We start from the raw sequence: 22139 nt of genomic DNA on the forward strand, positions 1-22139 counted from the left end.
GGGCACGTGAGGGAGGGCGATACCACCACGCACGGGGCTTGTCCAGCGAGTGCTCGATGAGGTCCTCCCAGAGCTCGGCGTCGTCCTGCTCCTTGCAGAAGGCGATGGCCTGCTGGATGTCCTGCAGGCGCTCCATGATCTGCTGCAGGGCCTCCCGGGTGTTGCCCATGCGCTCTGCACCGGCACCCGCAGGCACTTCAACGCACCATCGAGCTCGGCCAAAGCAAGGGCAACCACCAAGCAGCAAGTACAGCGCACACCACTGACAACGTGACCACTTACAGTGCGGGACGCGGGCTTTGGTGACCACCGGTTTGCTTCCCACAGAACCCAATGCATAAGCATACCGCTCAGGATGCGGTTGCCCGAAGCACAACACCGTTTATAGTGCGGTTTTCTAGTGGGACTGCTGATCGACCGGCGCAGCTGGGGTATCGTTTGGGGCAGCATAGCAGAAGAAAAAAAGGACGAAATAGGCCGTCCGACACAGCGCACACCCCTTGTTCTCCTGTAACTCCAACACAAGAGAATAATAGGCACTCGTTCGTTCGTGCACACGTGGTAACCAAAACTGGCCTTGATTGATGCACCACGGAAGATAGCGACCCCCATCACCGTCCGTGCGGGGCAAGTTGTTTCTATTAATCGTGAACCGCATGGCCCGTTTTTGCGCGATTCATGCACGTCGGCGTTGCTTGTGCGTTTTTTTTTCACGCTCGCGTCGACGATTCTGCGCTCGCGGTGGCTTCTTCGCGTGGTAGTGGGAGGAGCCCGACGACTTGCACCAATGGGGAAACGCGCACTTAATGGCGGGAAATTCGAAGCAATCTGAGCAGCTGGCTGGCCGCGCCAGAGATGTTTAGGCTTACCACCGCGGTATTTCTTGATGGGTGCTTTCACAAGCAATGTGGACTGCAGTTTTTGTTCCACTTTTTGCTCAGATATTCAGCTCTTTTCTTGCGTGAGCATCTTCGCTTGCGGCTCGTGCGGCATTTTAGCCAGCAGTTAGAAGCGGCCTCTCCTGCACCACTTCGCAGCCAGTGCCGACACCATGCTGGCGCTTCTTACTGCGCCGCACACACCACGCCAGTTGTATCCGCGCCGGCGTGCCCTGCACGCTTTCGCAAGAAGAAGTCGCTCCATGCGGTTCACGCTTTAGAACGTTGTGCTGATAGCTCTTTCCCTTTCCGAACAAGCGCGCCGCACGAAGGTTACCACCACCAGTACGTTGCGCTGATACGCAGCTGCCTTCGCTTCTTGGGGGGGAGTGGGCTACGATAAGATTGTTGCCGCTCCGCTGTGTAGTGATGACGTGTAGAGAGACGTGTGGTGTACGACTGTATATACAGTGTAGACCATTTATAATGTAACCGCTCATAGTGCGGGACCAGATATAACGCGAGTTTTTGTGACCACCGATCTGCCTCCCATATAACTCAATGCATAAGCATACCGTTTAAAGGAGCACTGACACGAAAATATTATGTCACACTTTTATTGCTTTTATCGATGCTTAATGGTCTGGCGAACCTGAAACAGCACTTAAAATACTCCTATTACTATTACTAGTAAATACTTTACTATTGTTGCGACATTGTTTTCAACGATCTTTGTTAAATTTCGCTCAGTGCATATATAACATCCATAAAAAGCTCTTTGAGTTGTATTTCGCACTAACACATTATATCTTCTTTTCACTGCTGACTTTGCTGCAGAATTGAACTTTTTATTTTCTATCTGTAATAGGAGGTCCCCCTCCAGGCTCGTGCTCTGGGACCTCCTTCTGTATATTTTGTTATGTAAATATTTTTACGGCAAATAAATTTCTTCTTCTTCTTCAGCGCGCGATAGTTAATTACATTGAACGGCCTGAAAACCGTTTCTTTCAAATTCCCGCGCTTTCATCCCAAATGGCGCATATGACAAAATCCAGGCTGACCTCACGGTGACGCTTTGTGCGGACGTCACCGGCGCCCGCTTGAGAGGGTGTTGCGCCAGCTCGCCGCTCGTGTTGCCGCGCGCGTGAAGTGACGTCACGAGTTTTTGGCGAGCGCTGTCGCGTCACTTCTTTTTCTTCTCCTGGAGTGATGTCACGCTGAGTGATGTCCATTTGCTGAGTGCCGCTCCGCACGCTGCTCCATCGGCGCGATAAATGAGATCCAATTGAACTATGTCCTTTGCGTCGCAGGCCTCTCATATTTCAGCCAGGGTATTCTGTTGAGTGAAGGGAAGCGAACTGTACAATAATATTAACGCCGAAAATTGGTGTCAGTGCTCCTTTAAAGGAGCCATGAAGACAAAATACAAGTTGGGTTTATTAGAAAGACAGCTTAGTCCCGATAACAATGATACCAATATCATTGCAATCTTCGAACAAATAACAGAGATATTAAAGAAAATGTGTGAAGCAGTCGCGACCCCCTAGCCGATTTCCCGCAAATTTCTATGACGTCACATAACCTTGTTTGTGCGATTGGCGGCCGCCTAACTGACCTGTCGCAACGACACATGACTGGACGTCTGTAATGGGGCCTCTAGTTCCATTTGACCGCATCACTTTAATGCTAACAAGCAGTTAACGCACTGAAAATTATGTTTTATTGTTGGCCCGTATGACGTCATTCTTGCTCATAATACGTCACTGTGGCGCGAAATTTGAAAATTTTTAAGTACTTCTTGCTTTTTTTCTATAAAAAAAACATCTTTTGTGGCTGTAATGAAGCTGAGTGAGATACTGAATCGTAGTTCTTTCAAAATAAACGAAGTTGTATTTTCTCTTCATGGCTCCTGTAAGACGTGGTTGGCCGAAGCACAATACCGTTTATAGTGCGGCTTTTCGGCGGGTCTGCTGATCGACCGGTGCAGCTAGGGCATCGTTTTAAGGTAGCAAAAGAAAAGAGAAATGATGAAATCGGCCGTCCGACACAGCGCACACCCCTTGCTCTCCTCTAACTTCGACACAGAAGAAAAAAATAGGCACCCATACGCGATACGCGATAACCACAACTGTCCTTGTTTGATGCACCTCGGAAGATAACGACCGACTCCCCGTCCGCGCGCGGCAAGTTGTTTCTATTAATCGTGAACCGCATGGCTCGTTTTCGCACACGAATCGTGCACACTGGCGTTGCGCGTGCGTTTTTTCATGCTGGTGCCGCCGCGCTCGCAGTGGCTTCTTCGCGTGGCAGTGGGAGGAGCCTGACAACTTGCACCAATGGGAAGACATGCACCTAATGGCAAGAGATTCGAAGCGCTCCGAGCCGGCTAGCCGCACCAGAGATGTTTAGGCTTATCACCGCAGTATTTGTTGATGGACGCTTTCACAAGCAGCGTGGATGGCAGTTTATATTCCGCTTCGCGCCCCCATTTTCAAAGTAATATTTTCAAAGTTTGTACACTTCCTGTACACTTGTACACTTGTACAAGTGTACAAGTACACTTCCATCTCTGAACAAACTGTGCAGTATGCAGCATAAGGGTTTGATGAACGAGAAGCCATACGCCTAGATATATATGATGAGCCTGCTGGTGTCTTTGGCGATAAGGAATAGCGTCCTCAAATACCTCGCGCACCCTGCACATCATCATGAGCCAGAAGTCAGGGAACAAGCTGATGGATTAATCCATCAAATAACCAAGTGGAGGCAGCCGTTCCTGTTGCACGCTCAGATGACTGCCACTCCAACGGTGGAAGCTTTCGATTACCGGCAACAGGAGTGGAGAAATATCAGGCTCGCTGTGCAAGAGCCTGCAGGGCCGTCCTGTGTGCAAGGCTGCACTGGGAAGAAAAAAAGATCAGTGCACACGAAAGAGACAACCTGATGAAGGCCCCCACAGGTGAACGAAGAAGCACAGCAGGGTTATCCACACCACAAAAGAAACTCTGGCTCGCCCATGAAGACGCCGGATAGGTGTTGCCTTTGCTGCAGCAAAGGTTTGAAAACGATCTGACTGGCCAGGGCAGAAGGTGGAAACGTGAAGGTGCCGACGTTCAAACACAGGAGCCCCCCTCTGTGCATACGCAACTACCAGAGATAAGGTTGCCCCACCGGGGGCTGATCGAAAAAGCGAGAACGGAAAGGGGTGCGATGAACACCCGAACAGAAGGACCCAGCCAGCACAGTAATTTCTCCAACAGACGGCAGGCTGTCCGATGCGCAATCACCAATACGCTTCCGCATGAATCTCTACGTCGTTATCGAGGATGACCAACGCTTACGACGGCTGTGCCACTGACGCTGGAAGCATAGCTGGAAGCAGAAGGACGGACTACTCCAGTGCAGCAGCATCGATTTGTATCCTGGACTCGAACTTTTGCTGTTCGGTGCAACAAAGGGAGCGATGCTAAAGGACCGCTGAAAGCTCTAGTTCCAGCATCTCCCTGTGCTAATCGCGCGGCCGGGAGGATGCTAAAAAACATGAGCAGCTGCCCTCAACTGTCACCATCATTGTGCACTTCCACTGCACCATTAGAGAGACCACTTGGTTTCTTCAACAAGTATTGTGGGCTTGAAATTCAACTGCGCCCTTCTCTGTTCCCAGCGCCACTCGATCGCACTGGCACCAAAGCTTGCACACATCCACCGATGAGCACCCACCGGCTGGGGATTCAGCGGCATCTCTGGGAAGTGGCGACGGCTTTTCGCATGCACATGTTTGGCCCACAACTACTTTGTATGCAGCGCCTTTGACTGCACATGCAACAAATGCTGCCCCCCATGATTTCAATTTAGTTATTTCACTTCACGCACTCGTACAGAGAAAATATTGGTGTCAAAAACAGCTGGGCCCTTGGCAAAGCCACTAGTAGTGGGTGGATACACAAACACAGACCCAGGTTATAGGACATAAATGCGCACCACAAAAGGTGGAAAACAATTTGGTCCACACACAATCTACGTGATGTGTCACATTTACTAAGTTGACATTAAAAGAAACAGGCTGAAATGTTGACAGGTGACGATTGGTAGGTTATACAATAGGTGTGGCTCATTTTCCCCAACGTGCTGTTTTTAACACAAAACAGAAATAATTGCTCTGCTTTACAGTAGGGAGGTGATTCCATATTTTCACTGCAATGAAGTTTACTGCGAGTTTACCGTATAAATTGTTCACAGGTGGAACGTTGAGGTTTCTGTTTGCTTGGTGCCTGGTTTCCCAAACCGTGCCCGTAAATGACTCATTTGATAGAGGGTTGTTACTCCTCAGTATTTCGAAGGCAACACAGGCAGTCTCGCAAGTGAGAACGGCCTCATGCCTAGCTTTTTAAAGATTGGGGTGCAGTGCTGCATACAATACGAAAAAGTGATCATTCTGGCAGCTCTTTTTTGTGATGGCACGACGACTGTGTCCCGATACGGTAGATAAGCAGAGTTAAACCTGGATGCAACCAACTGAAGTTTTTCAATTCCCCATTGAAGCCCATGTGTTGGCAAGCTCTACGTCATGCTGGGCCGGTATTCTCGTAACTGTCCCTTTTGTGTCCCTTTCATCGTGACGCACTTCCGGTTACGCAGTGGGCGTTGGCAGTAGGTTTGCTGCGCTTGTGTCACGTCACTTCCGGTTGTTTGCTTTTAGCCAATCAGGGCTCGCCAAAAGACTCGAGAATACCGCCCCTGGTTAGTTTTGATACAACGAAGCTGATCAGTCACTGTTTTTTGCACTTTTACTCAAAAATCTACCGGAAAAATGAACTGATTTAGCGAATACTAGCACCACCGTAAGGAGCCAACAGCAATGAAACACGAAATCCGTCACAATGATGACGATGATGAGCACTATCCCGTCACTAGTGGCGACTCCGCTTGCTGGCAGTCACCAGCTAGTCCACCCGCAGCCTTTTTTCCCCGCCCGCACCGCAAGTTACCGTGCGTTTCCACGTGTGAGTGCGGTTTTGGTTCCAAAGTTAAGTTTGGAGGGGCTAGGCCGTCTCCACTTCCATTTGTGGCATCGGTCCGTTGGTGACGAGCGCTGCTGCTAGAAAATGAAAAGTGGCGTCTTTGCAAAAAAGAAAAAAAAAAGAAGGTGCACAACTTCAAATGCAGTCTCCACTGGGGAGAAAGAAGAATGTGGCCGCCTGGCACCCAGCTCGCACCCTCTCAACCACCTGGTGTGCGGTGTCCAGCAGCCCCCCCGCCCAGCAGCAGCAGCAGTGCGGGTACCCACTGAGCAGGAAGACGGTCTCGGGCACGAGCGCCTTGTGTCCCTGGCACAGCCGCAGGGCCTCCTCGAGCGGATAGCTGTGCGACAGGCGCAGCAGGGGCAGCAGCTTCTCGGGGGCAAACTGGGCGTACAGCCGCGCCAGCTCCATGTGCTGCCCCTCGCACTTGGACGGGCCGCTCTCGAACAGGGCGTCCAGGTACTGCGACCAGGGGGGGGGCACAGGGCACAACAACGGGCACTGAGGACAGCCCCTCCACTCGCCAGGCACGGACGGGTGCCGCCATCGAGGGAACTGGCCGTGCAAGCCACTGCTGCCACCCACACGGCCGGCCTGTGTACCGTGACCACCACTCGCACAGCGACCACAGCCCCGAGTGCAGCAACGAAAAGGTTCACTCTGTCTGCTCCCCTCGCACGCCCACTGATCGGGGCCTTCTCTGCCACGCCCTGCAGGCATTCAATGGTGTGCAAACCATGCTGCGCACTGTGACAGCGCTGACGGCCACCACCGCAACCATCTTGCTTTGGCAGTCACATCGCCCCGTAGCCATTGGCCAGCGTGCACGGGCCTCCCGGGTGAGGGCCTTCCAGCGTGCTCCGAAGCGAGGGAGGGCGGGACTTGACAATTCTCCCCAACACCTAAGGCACAAGTGGACGGCTACGAGCAAGCCTTGCACGGGCACAAGACCGGCCCGTTTCCATGCACTGAAGCGGCGCTGCCGAACTGCATGCGGGATCGTTAAGAGCTTCACGAAGGCAGGGGTTGCTCAACGCCACAGAGGGCGACCTGCTCGGGGAGCACCATCCAACGAGGCAGTGCGTCACGACAGTCTGGATTGGGACTCTGAATGAGCACAATGAATGTGCACGTCTGTTGCAAAGGCAAGTTTTGTTCAAACCTGATCTCCCACCTGCTGCACCCACCTCACGGATTCCAACACGCAGCCATTTTGACTGCACTTTTCCGTTATATAAGGCTTTCGAAATCAACTTTTTTATTTCTTTGAGGATTTTGATGAAAATTGGAAATGCCTTTGTGATAACACCATAAAAATTTCAAAGTAATATTCTGAAAACTTTTTTATTTATGAAATTGTCTTTCCGTTCGCCTTGTACTGAGCTTGAGCGGCCCACAAAAAGTGACAGATTGCCGTTTTTTTCCGCCCTTTTATTTGTTTATTTATGATACCTGAGAATGAGAGCACTGAGCAAGGGGGGTGCAATCTTCAAACAGCAACAGGGTGGCCACCAACAACAAGGAATACACAACAGAAAGCAACGCAATATCGTGACAAAACACTGACACTCAAACAAGTGTAATAACGCGAAGGTTTGCCGAAATGCAGAAAGCCTGGATAACAAGAAATTCAGGGTACACGAAAGAAACACAGCAAAAACATTCGCAAGGCCACGGTATAGAATATCCAGTAAGGAGCAACGGCAGTGCGACTGAGCGGCAAAAAATTTGAGAACAATTACTTAGGTACATCAGAGGTAAAGCACAGTAAAAAAAATCGGAAGGCCCAGGTGTACAACATACACACGCATTATCCAAAAACACATACTGCCAGTCGTACGAAGGAACGTACCTACATGAGTTGCAGGACCACGGTGAGTACAACAAAAACTAAAGAGAACCAAAGAGAAGCGTGAAACTAGGCAAGTTGGCACAGCTGCAAACATCAGTGAAGCTAAAGCGACATTAGTGCGATGCAAAATGGATCGGTGATGCAGGCGATGCAGTGGGGAAGATCGTTCCACAATGATATGGCCATAGGAAGCGCTGATAAGTTGAATGCCTTCGTTCTGCCGTAGATGCCAGTGAAGCTAAGGTGATTGTGCAGGCGTCTGGACATGCGCAATGGTGCTGTTAGGGGTAGCGTAGACAGTCTTGTGCTGTGAATATATTGATGTAGCAAACATAACGGTGCAACTGAGCGGCGAACGGGCAATGGCGAAATTGAATGTTCTTGTTCTAATGCCGTTACGCTGCAATGAGTGCTATAACTGTGAGATATAAATGGGCTGCTCTGTTTTGTATGGACTCTTATCATTGTGATTAGGTAATCTCGGTAAGGGGACCAGATTGAAGATGCAAATTCCAGCTAGGGTGAAATAGGCCAGTTTACAGATGCTTGTTGGAGAGTTTCGTACATTTCGACGGAGATAACCTAATGTTTTTCAGGCTTTCGCGCAAATAACAGTAATGTGTGCCGACCATGAAAGATTGGGTGTTAGATTGATGCCTAAGTATTTGTAAGAAGAGCAGTGAACCTTTTGTGCAGATATTTTGCTACCGTGGCTGGCAAAAGTATCTTTTTTATGCCACTTTAGGACTGCTTTTGGCGGAGAAACATTGCAGACACACAGAAAAGAAAACATAGAAGCCGAATACGTGTCTTTCAAAAAGAACAATGTTGTGGCCATTTTTCAGAACTTGAAAGCCACGTCCCCCTTAATTAAGAGGTTCCCTCGGAATTTTGCCCTGTGCACTGTGCAATTCCGCCTCAATTTCTCTGGAAAAAAACTGTGAGATTGCGCTGAGTAGATATAAATGGGGGACCAAGGCTCACGAGCCACGGGAACAGAGGAACAGCTTGGCAGGGGCCACCCAGTGTGCGTGCAGTCGTGGTTCAGCGGGGCTGGCCCCCTAACTTGCGAGCGTACCCCTCGGGCCGTGCCCCCCGACAGGGCGTGCGCAGCAGGGCCCCACCTGGTAGAGGGCCTGCGGCTGGTGCTGACGCAGCCGCTGGACGACCGTGGCGGGGGGCAGGTGGTCGGCGCAGGCCACCAGCAGCCGCACGGCCTGCTCCTGGTCCAGCTCGATGAGCTGGGCCAGCTGGTCCCGCATCACGCCGTACAGCCCGTGCACGCGCACCAGCGAGAACACCTCGTCCCCGGCACGGATCCTGCACCACCGGGGGGGAGAGCCTCTGCTGCAACACAACCACCCACCGGGGGTGCGGCCCTTCCCCTGTGGGCGTGCGTCTCCAGCTTTAGAACTTGGACTGTGGCCGCCAAGTCCTTCGCTGCACACTGTGCACGTTTGGCCGCTACCACCCTTCGCAAACTGACACCGCCAACAGGACACGCACAGCAAACACCTCGTGACAAAACCCCCGGAGAAAAAGAACCCGCTCCGCTTCTCGCCTGTCGGTGTTTGGCCGGCTGGTCACTGGCTGCGATGGACGCTCGCATCGTCCCCGCCCCAAAGGGGATTTGTGCAGGCATTGGTCCGAGTCAAGCGGCTCACGCGCGGCCACAGGGCAATGTACGAGGGGGGGAGAAGGAATTATCCAGATTTCCAATTAACGGGGGCTGCATCGACAAGCTTTCACCATATCAACCCAGCAGTGGCATTCCTTCAGTCCCCAAGACCGTCCCGAACATGCGAGAAAGGGCCACTGCTGGTATATGCAAGCGCCCAGGGTGGGGCTGGCCACAAGTGCATGGCCGTCCTGTGCCGGCCCGCCTGCAGCCCATGGCACGCTGGACAGAGGCCCCCGAGACTAGCCATCGAGCCCTCGCATAGGCCTGCCTCGCTCGGCACGTTGCACGTTGCATGCAGGGCTACCTGCCCATCTTCACCACCAGACAAGGGCCTCTCCCGTCTTGCACTGCCTGAGCCCCTTCTATGAAAGCCCCTAGTTCGTCTTGGCCCTTTGGGGCCTGCCTTTTCGAAATCGCTGAGGCAAACCTGGACACTGTGAGCCTCTAGTGGAGTACTGTACTGGGGATGCCTAGCTGGGGTTTCAGCTCTGTACAGCAAAGGCACGTTCCATCCACAAAAGCGCGCCAGATGACGCACTAATTGTGACTTTCCTTTGTGGGCACCTCGCACACGTGCAAAGTTCACCCTTTCTCAATGCTGCCTTTCCGGTGGAACCCACATGACCGTCCACTGTTTTCTCATGCTCGTGTTGAAGAAGGTCCCATTTCCCCATCTCTCTCTCGAGTTCAGATGCAGCCCCGTTTGTGGGAAACTTGTCACCGACACTTGGACAGAAACACGGGGCAAAGGACGGCCCCGTATCTGGAAGACGCGCACACACACACATGTGGCAGATGACAGCAGTGGTGTACAGTAAAATCTCTATGTTTTTCGTGGGAACCAGAAAATAAAACACCGCAGGAAAATCACATTATGCAAAAAGGGTTAAAAAAAGGACGAAAGTGTGCATCCTCTGCCAGCAACTCACTTTTATGGAGCAACATTTATAGCATTTGCGGGGATTTGCGGCCACGAGCTGCACATGCTAAATTCCGCAACTTTCTGTCATCCTCTGTTCCGGCTTCCTGCTTTTCGCTGATTGCCTCCTGGTCATCACGAACAGCGCCTCGTGGCCCGCACCTTATCAAGAAGATTGCAGCGGACAGCGAGGAAGCTCCTGACTTCTCCCTGATGTCAGACCCGACCCCAGCGCCACCAAAACCCACTTAAAGCCCGGACATCCTCGGCCACGAGCTGCACATGCTCAATTCTGCAACTTTCTGCTGTAGGCAGGCAGACGTGTCCGTCTCGTTATGTTGTGCTTTTTACTGCCACTGGCCAGCAAGTCCCCACATTGGTCTTTCGGGTTTTAGTCTTTTTTGTCATGGGTATAGACGTGTGCTTGTACAGATTTGCCGCCTGTCGTAAACCTCAGAGACGCTATAGAGAGATTTAGCGCAGCATCAGCCCTCATCTGTGCGATTTGCCCCAGGTCTTCAGTTTTGGTACTATCAACACGTCTTGCACTGCTCCTGGTTTGCGCAGGCGACGTTGAGCTAAATCCCGGACCGAAGATTGACGACGACCTTACACTGATGAAAGAGTTCCACGAGCAAACAACCAGTTCGCTCAATGAGATAAAGCGGGCCATTACGAACTTAAAAGAGCAAATGAATTCAATTGGTCTCAGCATTGGCGGCGTACCCTTATCAAAGACAAATTTGACGCTGTCAACGAATCGGTAAAAGAAGTGAAAATGACTATTGCCAAAACCACCGAGGACCTTGCAGACGTCGTTGATGACATGAATAATCGCATGCGACGAAATAACTCGATTGTAAAAGGCATCCCCGAAAAGTCGAAAGAGGCCTATGCTGAATCAGAAAAAATTGCAAAGGCATTCTTGTCCCACCACCTCGAGATCAAAGTAGGGAACATAGAGCGAGCCCATCGCCTAGGAAGAAAACGGGCCAACTTCGAACGACCGATAATCCTGAAGTTTCAAGACTTCAAATCTAAGGCCGAAGCTTTATCAAACGCTTACAAGTTAAAAGATCTTGAGAAACCAAAAGTGTGGTTGGAGGAGGATTTCTCGCCCCAAAATACAGTTGGCACGCTGCAAGCTGCGCGAGTTTGCCATTATTACCCGCGATGTAGGCGAGCGCCACAAGATTGGTGTTGGAACCCTTGAACTCAAGGGCTGTGATTACCGCTACGATTCCCACACAGACAGTATCATCCAGGTATCTGCAAGTAACCCGCAAGCATTAGCAGAAGACTGACGTTATACGCACGACGTCGTGCAGTCTGGCGGAAGCCATTATACACACGACGCGACTGACGCGCCAATGCGGCAGTTGCTGAAAACTGAACGCGCCCTCGCTACTTCCCTGCGCCGACCGTTGGCGCCCACTGTGCCCTTGCCGTTGTAACTTGTAAGGTGTTGGCTGGTTCTCCAAGCTCCTTGGCGACGATTTAGTTCCAATGCGGCAGTTCGTGAAAACTGAAAGTGCCCTCGCTACTTCACTGTGCCGACTGTGCCCTCGCCGTTCTAAGGGGTTGGCGGGTTCTCCAAGCTCCGCTACTTCAGTGTGCCGACTGTGCCGTTGGCGCGTTTTCTCCAAGCTCCGCTACTTCACTGCGCCGTTGGCGGGTTCTCCAAGCTCCTTGGCATGGCATTCGAAGTTGGGACACGATTCAATACCTTTGTTGATTTCGATCGCGCTTTCCGAGAGTTTCAGTTGCAGAACAATGTACTCTTCGTAGCGAAAGCTACGAAAACAATATACGTCGTGAATTCGCGGCTCAGTGTGGGACTCCAAAAACTGGAAAAGAAGCTGAAGTACGCGAACGCTACATATGTGTGTAAACACGCCGGGGAACGGAGGTGCACTGCTACTGGCGTACGACCTCAGCAAAGGTGAGTTGCAATGCATCTATCTTTGACTTGCGCACTGCAACCATGCCCCAACTTCGTGGGTTACCGTCACCTGACCGGAAAGTTCGCCCATCCCGTATTTTTCACTTAGTCTGTACTTTGGGTGGGCGTTCTTTCTGAACTTTACGGTACATATGCAGTGGTTACGTAGGGGAAAAAAATTTGCGCAGGACCATGAAGCAAGGGTGTCCCGCTACCGTGGTCATCGCAGCACGTCGGAATAGCCAGCAGTTGGAAATAACAAAGGTCGACTGCAACCACAACCACGAAGTTAGCAAAGAAATCTTCCAGGTGTATCCGGAAAACCGCCGACTTGCACACGATGAAAAGGAATATGTCGTTCCCCTGCTTGACCTCAACGTGTTGCCCAATGTCGTGGCTGGGAAGCTGGCAGAAAAGACTGGTAAGGACATGTATTTTTTTCCTTTTTGCGAGGCATTCTTTCCCTCAATTTTTGCACCTCTCGTCTTCTTTTGTCTTACGAACCGGTCAATTATGACTTCCGCATTGTTTTTTTCTGTTTCGTCAGTGCATGCTATTCATACATGCATGTCCCTTATTCCTGGAATTTAACAGGAAAGGTGGTAACAACACAGGATCTGCACAATTTGAAGCCAAATCGTCATGGCCGAGACGAAGCTGAACAACTTGTTCAGGAAATAGAGAAGTGCCATCAGAAGCATCGAGCAAAGATAATCCCAATCGTAGATAAAAATGACGAGCTACAGATTTTGTTCCTTCAAACGCCTCACATTGCGGGGTGAGTTTCCAGGGAGGCTTCGCGGACCCTTCAAATGCTTTGCGGCCCCAATTTGAGAACCACTGGTTTAGGCTATCAGTCAACGTAACCCTCAATAAACGGGTTAATTCTAAAAATAGGATTCTAAAAAAATGCTTACATCCAACAGCATTAATTGGAAGGCTAGATAAGCACATCGCCATCCATGGTGGGTTTGATGCGATCGCAACTTGCGCGCATCTGAACTGCGTTGGCTATGCACATGGTTAATAGTACGTAAGCCGGGATAAAAAATACGTGAAAATATAACCTAGGTTTTTTTTTTTTTTTAATACAGCTGAACGCTCTTTAGGCGCCCGAAATTTCTAATCGGTGGTAAGGGTGTAATGTGGCATACTGCATGTTCACTGTTAAGAGCAATAGTAGGTAAAAAAAAAAAAAAAAGCTTTCTCCGGTTCTATGTCTTGCTTTGCATCCATAACATCAGCTATGCTTCCTTTTTATTGCCATACGAGGCGCGAATTGTGACGAAAAACCATTTTGAGGAGCGTTATTGCGGTTCTCATTTCAATCATCTGGTCCGGAAACGGCTGCGTCGCAATTCCAAGATACACGCCCTCCCCGGGCGATTCGGACCGTTGATTCGGACGGTCGGTGCAACGGCGCGCCACTGGTTGTTGTGGCTGCCGCATTGGCGCGTCAGTCGCGTCGTGCGTATAATGGCTTCCGCCAGACTGCACGACGTCGTGCGTATAACGTCAGTCTTAGCAGAAAGCCCAGAAAGAGCGAAATGACACCTGGAAAGCGATGGCTGCAAACCAACAAGACCAGAAACTATTTCAATAGTAAGTGCGAACTTTCGCAGTATGCTGGGCAAAATTGATGCACTAAAAACATTCATCCACACATGCTCTGCAGATATCATAATTCCAGCAGCAGCCTGGCTGGGCTTCCCATTCTGCACGACGGCACTCTTTTCCTCAAACCTGGGCTTCACTGCGCTATCCGTGGGGTTTGTCGTCAAGGGGCAGCCTGCCCCACCCGAGGCTGCGGTTGCCCCCCGAGAACTTTCACGCACAGGTTGCTAGCACCGTGCAAGCAGGACGCCTTCCCGCTTCGCACCATGGCCGAACACTGGCCGCTTCTTTCGAGCTGGCTGACCGAGCTGGCGTGCCCAGTGCCACTCCCACTTGCTGTGTTGCCTCGACACGCCGCCCCCACCACAGGCCTGGCAGCCCCACTGCGCACGGTAACGACAACCAGGCGACCGGGGGAGAAGGGCACAAAGAGGATAAAGAACACAGGTCGGGAACAGGAGGACGTTAGGTTTTCTGGTCGCACGGGCATCAAGGCCAAGGAGCGCCAGGATTGTTCAGGTGGAAATGTCAAGTACCCAATGTGTAATAGCAGATATTTAAAGTTTACGTAAAAAAAAAGAACAACGTTAGTGGGCCGAGCAAAATGAAATGTCACAATGAGATGATTTTTTTGCACACGCGCCAGGCCACCGTCTTTTCCAGGCTGAAGCGCGAGATGGTGATGGAGCTCACGGGCGATATGACACACACCTTAGAAAATCTGCATCTGACGGGTACTTGAAAAACACGTTTAATAGAAAAAAATGGCTCGTCCGATAAAAAGAGCAATGGGTGTTGAGGTACCATGCGTGTGTACAATTCTGGAAAGCGGCGTTTTCTTTGTGGTTCAAGCAGTCTGCATTCCACTAGTCCTCGAGTGACTGGCCGCAATTAGCACGGGTATGGCCTATGCACAGTCCACCCCTGCGATGCTGTCCCGCTGATCGGAGATCAATCCCCCTCGGTTGGCCGTCTGCCCGTCCCGGTCTTGGTGCCATTGTTCGCGCAGCCTCCTTCGTACGGGCGATTTGGGATCCTTGTGCGGGGCGCATTCAGCACCCAGGTCGCTCCGACAAGCAGCGGCTGCGGCGGCATTCCTGCCAGCTGGCTCATTCCTGGCCCCGCCGCAGCGACCGGGGACCCAACAGATGGTGATTTCAGGTTTCTGCCTGCGTGCTGAGCACAGCAGTTCTAGCACCTGCCAAGAGCGATACGTTTCACTAGATGGCGCAGTGCATTGCCTGGTGCACCCCTGACATTGGACGGAGTGGCCATGCGTGGCGGTGATGCTTTCGCCACACAGTGGCGCTGCAACGTGCAGATTGGGGCTTGCTGGAACACAGTTGAAGCAAGCATAGCATGAGTAAACGCAAGATTTCGAGAAATTTTGGTCACTTTCGCGGTCGTATTATCGAATTTTCGGCAAAAATGTCATGGTATTAAACGCACGAAAAAGTCGGCTGAGAATGAAAAGAAAACATACTAAGCCAGAAAACATAGCATTGTCATGAGTGAAAGAAGACGAAAACAAAGAAGACGCAAGGCACGCGGCTCGAAGGTCATCGAAACCGGCTACGGCGCCGAAGGCTCGCGACCCCGGCACGAGCTTGCGCCGGCGACCAGCCAATGGGACGCGGCCAGCGAGAGCAGCTGGCGGGAGAAGCGGCCGAGGGAGAACACCGAGAGAGAGCACAGGGAGGCTGGAATGTGGAGCGAGACAGGGATGCGCGGCGGTCGGGCGACCGGACCCGTGTCGTGCCCCAAGCGGTCCTCCTCAACTGCAACCCCCAGAACTTCACCACCGCAAGAAGGTCGTCTCGCCGTGCGTCGGCAGGAGACCGCGACGCCCCAAGAGAGCTGCGTTCCCCACAACGGTGCAACGGGAGCTCAGTGCGCGCGCCACCACCCCAGCATTGACACGCCACCTCGACCTTTCAACACCGAAGCATCACGACGGCGCCTCCGCAACGAGAGGTAGGGCAACTCCGTTCAGCAGCGGACACGTGTTGTGGACTTTTCAGTACCGTGCTTTGCCCTCGCCCGTCATTACCGGACTTTGACTGTTCCCCGTATGCTTGAACTTATTACCATGTTCTATACCACTTTGTTGCCGTTCCCCAGTGTTTAGAAGTTCCCCACCATTCTTTGGTTTCCCTACTTCGCTATGTATTTCCTTTGGGGTTTTGGGTATAACATCATAAACTAGTCTCGTTTTCACAGCTTCCTCTTCTATGTATTATTGTCCACCGAACCTGACAAGCACGCAGTCGCATCAACGAGATTCCGTTGTTTCTTAAATGGCCAAACATAGCATTTGAGCCCCTCACACATTTTCCTTCAATAAAAGTATTACTAGTACAATAGAAAGCAGCAGCATCATGATATTTGTAAAAGATTTTTTCTAGTAGGTCCCAGTCTTGCTGTTTTTGGCCACAAATAACAGACGCACTGCGCATGTTGCGGGACACCTGGGAGCCGCCACTGTGGCCAGCCGGCGCGTCGCGTCAGTCATGATTTCATGCGATGTGCCGAACCAGCTCACCGCGCACGTGTGCGGAGGGCAGTGGACCAGTTGGTCGCCTTCTCTCATGTCTTGGCTGACCGGCGGGTTCTGCCAGGACTCTGCTAGTCGTGACCGGTCGCAAGGGGTGCCTTTCCCGCTCCCGCGGCTGTGATGACGGACATCGAGGACCGAGTCGAGCCAACGGAGCCACTGTGCCCTGGTGCATGCCCTGTATCTGCCAGGCCATAAAGCCTCTCTTGGGATTGCCGGAGCCTGTCAACCGCATGTGAGCAGCCGGACCCGTGCGTGGGTCTTTGGACTCCGCAGCAGGGGCTCGCGTACGGTGCGTAGCACTTTCTCCAGCGAAGCCTGCCGGGGTCCCCTGCTATCCCGCACGTTAGCCCACAATGTCCACTTCTAGCGACCAGTTCTTTGTGCAACTCCTGACCAGCAAACTGCACTTAAACAGATGCCTCACTTGCCCAGCAGCAGCAGCAGCAGCAACGTCTGTCCGAGTGCACCTCACGGACGCGCTAGTGCCACCATATTTATCATTTCGTGGCACTCGGGGTGCCACCCCTGGGCCCACACTACCACCGCCAGCTGCTGCTTTCCCTTTCCTTTCCCTCTGTCCCTCACCTGAGGTAGATGGCGATGGCCAGGTCGTGCTTGCCCTCGAAGGAGTAGAGGCGGGCGAGCGCCCGCAGCAGGGGCACGCTGGCCGCGTCGTAGCTCAGCCGCTCCCGCACGGCGTTCACCAGCGTCGGCACGCTGTACACCGAGGGCTCCCACTCGTCCAGCAGCCGCACCAGGCCCTGCCGACAGCCACAGCCCCGCTTCAGGTCAACTGCCTCCAAACTTGCAGCCCAAACCCAACTGAGAAACAGCCCTCCAGAAACCGCTGGATAGCGAGGGAGATTATCCATAGAGCAGGGGTGAGACAGCATTTTTGGGAGCAGCAAAATCTTGCTTTTGGAGCAGGAGAACCTTGATTTGCAAACATACTGAGTGGCGCAAATACACAACACACGAGGAAGAAGACACGGACAGGCGCTACACTTCCAACAGTTTAATAGCAACGACCACACCCCGACATGCACAATAGAGATGCCCACAGCGAACGGAAGAATTTACCTAAAAACCGCCCCTCGGCTTTGAACAATACCACCCAAGTGTCACTGACGCAGTCACTTCCCTTCAATCTGATAAGATGCGCCTCGGGCAATTCTCGGGCCTTCTGATATCTGCTCTTTCCCAGCATCTTTGTCTCAGAAAATCGTGGCTTTGTGCAGGAATCACAATGCGCTGTTAAATATGCACCATTATTAGATCTTAAATTTTGCGCATGCTCCCTTAGGTGGTCGTTCAGACATCTCCCAGTTTGGCCGATGTAGGACATTCCACAGGTGAGGGGGATTTCGTAAACCACCCCTACAGCGCAATCAACGAACGGCCTCTCATGTCGTTTTCCGCAGGCTCTCTTTTTGCCAGTAATAGCAATGCGAGAGCAAAGTTGGCCAAGCTTGCTCGGAGCAGAAAAAAGGACAGGGACATCGTACCTCATCGCGACCTTTTTTAGGTTATGCGACACCTTGTGTAGGTACGCAACCACTTCAGGCCGCTTGTCATTTCTTAGCTGCGCTTTCGTCCTTTCGTATCCTGCGCATCCTGCGCTTTCGTATAAGAAATAACAAGCGGCCTGAAGTGGTTCCGTACCTATTAAGAAATGACAAGCGGCCTCCAAACTCCAAAAACTCACAGAATATAACACGTGCAACCCGACATTGCGACTCTCGAAAAAACTATCTCGGGGACAATTCTATGCGGGTTTTTTATTGAAACAGCATCACATTGGAGATGCTGGAAAAGTATGCCGCCAGGAAGCATTTTTCCTCAATGAAACTGACGGGAGTGTTAAAATCTCTGGCTCTCAGACTGTTCTGGAGCAGTTTGGCGCAATTTTCGAAATTTTCAAGCGTTTCGATCAGCCTGGCGCAGGAAAACAAATTTGTATCAAAACTGCGCAATATGCGCAGCTGTCTCACCCCTGATATAGTGCGGAAAATTACCGTATTTCCCGGTGTAAAAGTCGCGTTTTTTTCCGTAAATTTTCGTTGGTGCATCTTATCCACCGGTGCGACTTATGTATAGAATAAATCCAGTTCGTGGCGGCCACGCGTGGTCTGCGCTCAAAAACGTGCCTGTGTGCTGCGTGGTGTCAGCGCACGTTAAGAGACACAGCTCTATGGTCTAAACGAATCCGAAACCCACCGATACGGCATTTCTCATAGCTTTGGGATGTTAAAACATACAATTAACGGCTTTTGCTTGTCAAAAACATCATGATATATAATGGCCTGCGACAACCGCGCACCACCTTCTGCCACGCTAGCCATGTGCAGTTACAGTTCTGAATAAATTGAAAGTAACATCAAGTTGGGTTGCAAAAACAAAACGCAGCCTATAAATAATACAGAGAGTGTTACTCTGAAGGAGGTAAATGTGCTGCTAATTTTTAAAATGACAGCTTGCTGATAAGTTTCAATTTTCGGGCTGCTTCCGTTCGCGTCACTTCCGTCCGCCGTGACACCTTCATTGCGCTGATTTTCAAAGACAGGACACATGGCGCGCGCGACGTTTGAAGATGTGGCCAAATGGGTTAGAGCACTGCACGGGCCCAGGCCGTCCCGAAAGCCCGGGCCCGAAGTCAATTATCGGCGGGCCCGGGCCGGGCTCGGGCATGAATTCGTAGGCCCGGTGGTTAATAGTTCCGACGTGAAGTGTAGAAAAGAGCATAAAATTGAATATTCTGAGTATACTTTTACGCGCTTTTTGATGTTAGTTGTACACATTGTTTTAAAAATGTGTTTTGCTAGCTCTGATAGTCACTATACTGCAACTTTAATGACATTTCATCTACTGCATCAAGATTTTATATTTTGGTGTATAAGATATCAAAGATACGGTTACAAGGAATGCCCTAGCGGGGAAGGAATTAATTAAGCCACCCTGGAGCTGTGCATCTATGTCTATGTACGTGTATTAAGTGCGAATGCACTTTATAAGCGACCCTGAATTCCGGCGACCGCCGTCCGTCCACATAGCAACAGCTGCGGGTGCGCGTGCTCCTCGTCTCCCTTGGCAACGGGGGGAGATGGGCGCGCGCTGCCTGGCCGCTGACATGGCACATACCCACGTGGGGGATTGGCCAGGAATCTCCTCGTCTTCCTTGGCAACAGGGGGAGATGGGCGCGCGCTGCCTGGCCGCTGACATGGCACATACCCACGTGGGGGATTGGCCAGGAATCGGGCGTGAGAAGGGCTAATGCACCCACTTAAAGGAGTACTGACACGAAATTTGAAAGCTGAGATCCGCCCTAGCAATCAAGTACAACGACAACACAAATAGGTGTCTGTGAATAAATGCATCTTTCTTTCTTTGTAGTTGTGTGTGTGCGTGTGATCTCTCTTTCGCGAACATTACCGAACCGCGCAAATTCAACTCGTGCATTCGCACTTTCACATTCTTCCCCTCGGGGAAATGCGGGGAAATTTTTTTTAGATGTCGAACCAATCTAAATGCGGTTGCCATGGCTGGAAATCAAACTCGCGTGCTAGAGAAGCGCCACCGCTTAACAACCACTCCAGGGAAAATATTTCAACGCACGCACATATTCGTGGATTCAAATGGAGAGCAAAAATTTCATTAATACCAACTTGTGACCCAAACAACCCCATGAAGTTGCCAAGAGTCTGGTCATGAAAGGTGATGGTGTCTCTAGTGTAAGAATACGAGCTATTATTACGCCCATGTGGCGTGAACTGCAGACGGTGTGAGCTAAGCTATGTGTACTTTTAAACCCTTATTTTTTGCGTTACAATTCAGGCCGTGCTTGTACAGACTAGATGCTCCGTCTGATTTCCCGCTACGAAGACACTCGACCAAATATAATAAACAAATTTTCTTCGACGCTAAGACCAGGCCTGGTCACACACATGCGAGCCCTCCCTAGGCTCAAAAAAAAAAGACCGTGCCCGGGCTGGGCGTGGGCTTGAGACGACGGGCCCAGGCCGGGCCTGGGATTGAGACGAAGGGCCCGGGCCGGGCCTGGGCTTGAGACGACGGGCCCGGGCCGGGCCCGGGTCGAGCTCGGGCTCCACAAAGTGGGCTCGGGCTGGGCTCGGGCCTTAAAATCAGTCCCGTGCAGTGCTCTAAAATGGGTCTCCGACTCTTGGGACACCATTTATACAAAAGCAGTTGTAGCTGGGTTCATAAAGGCTGGACTGATCCCGTCCGCGAGTGGTGATGATGTTGGCGAAGAAGACACCAGTGAGTCGGACACCGACAACGATGCGCTGGCGGAACTCCCATTTGAAGTTGCTTAATTATTGTTAGCGAGTCTGAGGAAGAAGGCTTCGCTGGTTTTGCCGAAACGCCGCCTGTAAGTACATGCCATCTGTGTGTATCATTAAACCATTTTTGAGAATGTAGTACTCTCTAGACTTTGGACGGTATATGCACGTGTCTAGTACTGCTTACCGGAGGATGCGTTGGGAGGTGGCAGCCGCTGCAACCATGTACCTTCGCTGCATTTTCTAACAAACTGATCCTCTGTGAATTTACCTGATTAAAAAGTGCGTCTTTTACACCGGTGTGCCTTATACACCGGGGCGACTTATCTACGTTTTTTTTCCCCGAAAAAACTCGTTTTGAGGGAGGTGCGACTTATACAAAGGTGCGACTTATAGACCGGAAAATACAGTAAGCGCACGAGAAGGTCACACGTTTACAAGGTTTCTCGCTTCACACAAGGTTTGTCGCTTCACACACAAGTCACAAGGTTTCTCGCTTCAAAAATTGAAAGAAACCCTTTCAGAAAAAGTACGGTATTTTTTTGTATCTAGTAAAGTTACCGCAATTCCTTATTAAGAGTGATCCAGCCAAGTTTTGGCACCACATAAAGGCTAATAAAAAAATGCAGACTGCCTTTTGCCCAGCGATTTAATGATTCAAGATGAGCAAGAAATAGCGACAGAGTTCAACCAGTACTTTCCCTTCCTTTTTTCAAACTCATGTGTGTCTGATAATGCCAGTAGCAGTGCGCCGAAATCGATCCTGACTTCATAACATTCGAGGGTATCTTTTCTATGCTTCTAAACATTCAAACAAAATCTTCTTGTGATCCAGACAACATACCAAATGTATTCTTACGTCGCTACGCTGAATCACTTTCCTGCCTTCTTGTTACAATATTTCGCTTATCCTTATCACAAGGCACTGTACCCGCAGACTCATCATCATCATCATCATCACCAGCCTATCTACGCCCACTGCAGGGCAAAGGCCTCTCCCATTATTCTCCAATTACCTCGGTCCTGTGCCAACTGTGACCAATTTATCCCCGCAAACTTCTTGATCTCATCTGCCCATCTAACTTTCTGCCGCCCCCTGCAACGCTTGCCTTCTCTAGGGATCCACTCTGTTACCCTTAATGACCAGCGGTTATCTTGCCTTCGGGTTACATGCCCTGCCCACGTCCATTTCTTCTTCTTAATTTCTACTAATATGTCTTTAACACCAGTTTGCTCTCTGACCCACTCCGCTCTCTTCTTGTCCCTTAATGTTACACCTATCATTTTCCACTCCATTGCCCGCTGAGTCGTTCTCAATTTAAGTTGAACCCTCTTAGTGAGCCTCCAAGTTTCTGCCCCGTAAGTGAGTACCGGTA

At 51.1% G+C, this 22139-nt stretch overlaps 1 protein-coding gene across 6 annotated transcripts in view; it reads right to left on the reverse strand.

The window, feature by feature from the left end:
* Window positions 1-22139, reverse strand: part of Lt (vacuolar protein sorting-associated protein light) — a 113349-nt gene that overhangs the window by 36124 nt on the left and 55086 nt on the right. For 3 of the 6 annotated variants that reach the window (XM_077697748.1, XM_077697745.1, XM_077697746.1), the window contains 4 exons: window positions 17050-17225; window positions 8876-9071; window positions 6166-6361; window positions 34-174 (listed from right to left, as the gene is read on the reverse strand). In XM_077697748.1, the coding sequence (XP_077553874.1) occupies window positions 34-174; window positions 6166-6361; window positions 8876-9071; window positions 17050-17225 (709 nt within the window). Of the gene's footprint in view, window positions 1-23; window positions 175-6165; window positions 6362-8875; window positions 9072-17049; window positions 17226-22139 lie in introns of all 6 variants that reach the window. The other 3 variants (XR_013322231.1, XM_077697747.1, XR_013322232.1) reach the window with 2 other exon arrangements.

Source organism: Haemaphysalis longicornis, unplaced genomic scaffold, assembly GCF_048455015.1.
Source record: "Haemaphysalis longicornis isolate Haplotype H1 unplaced genomic scaffold, Haemaphysalis longicornis Haplotype H1 scaffold_2, whole genome shotgun sequence".
Classification (NCBI taxonomy): Eukaryota; Metazoa; Arthropoda; class Arachnida; order Ixodida; family Ixodidae; genus Haemaphysalis; species Haemaphysalis longicornis.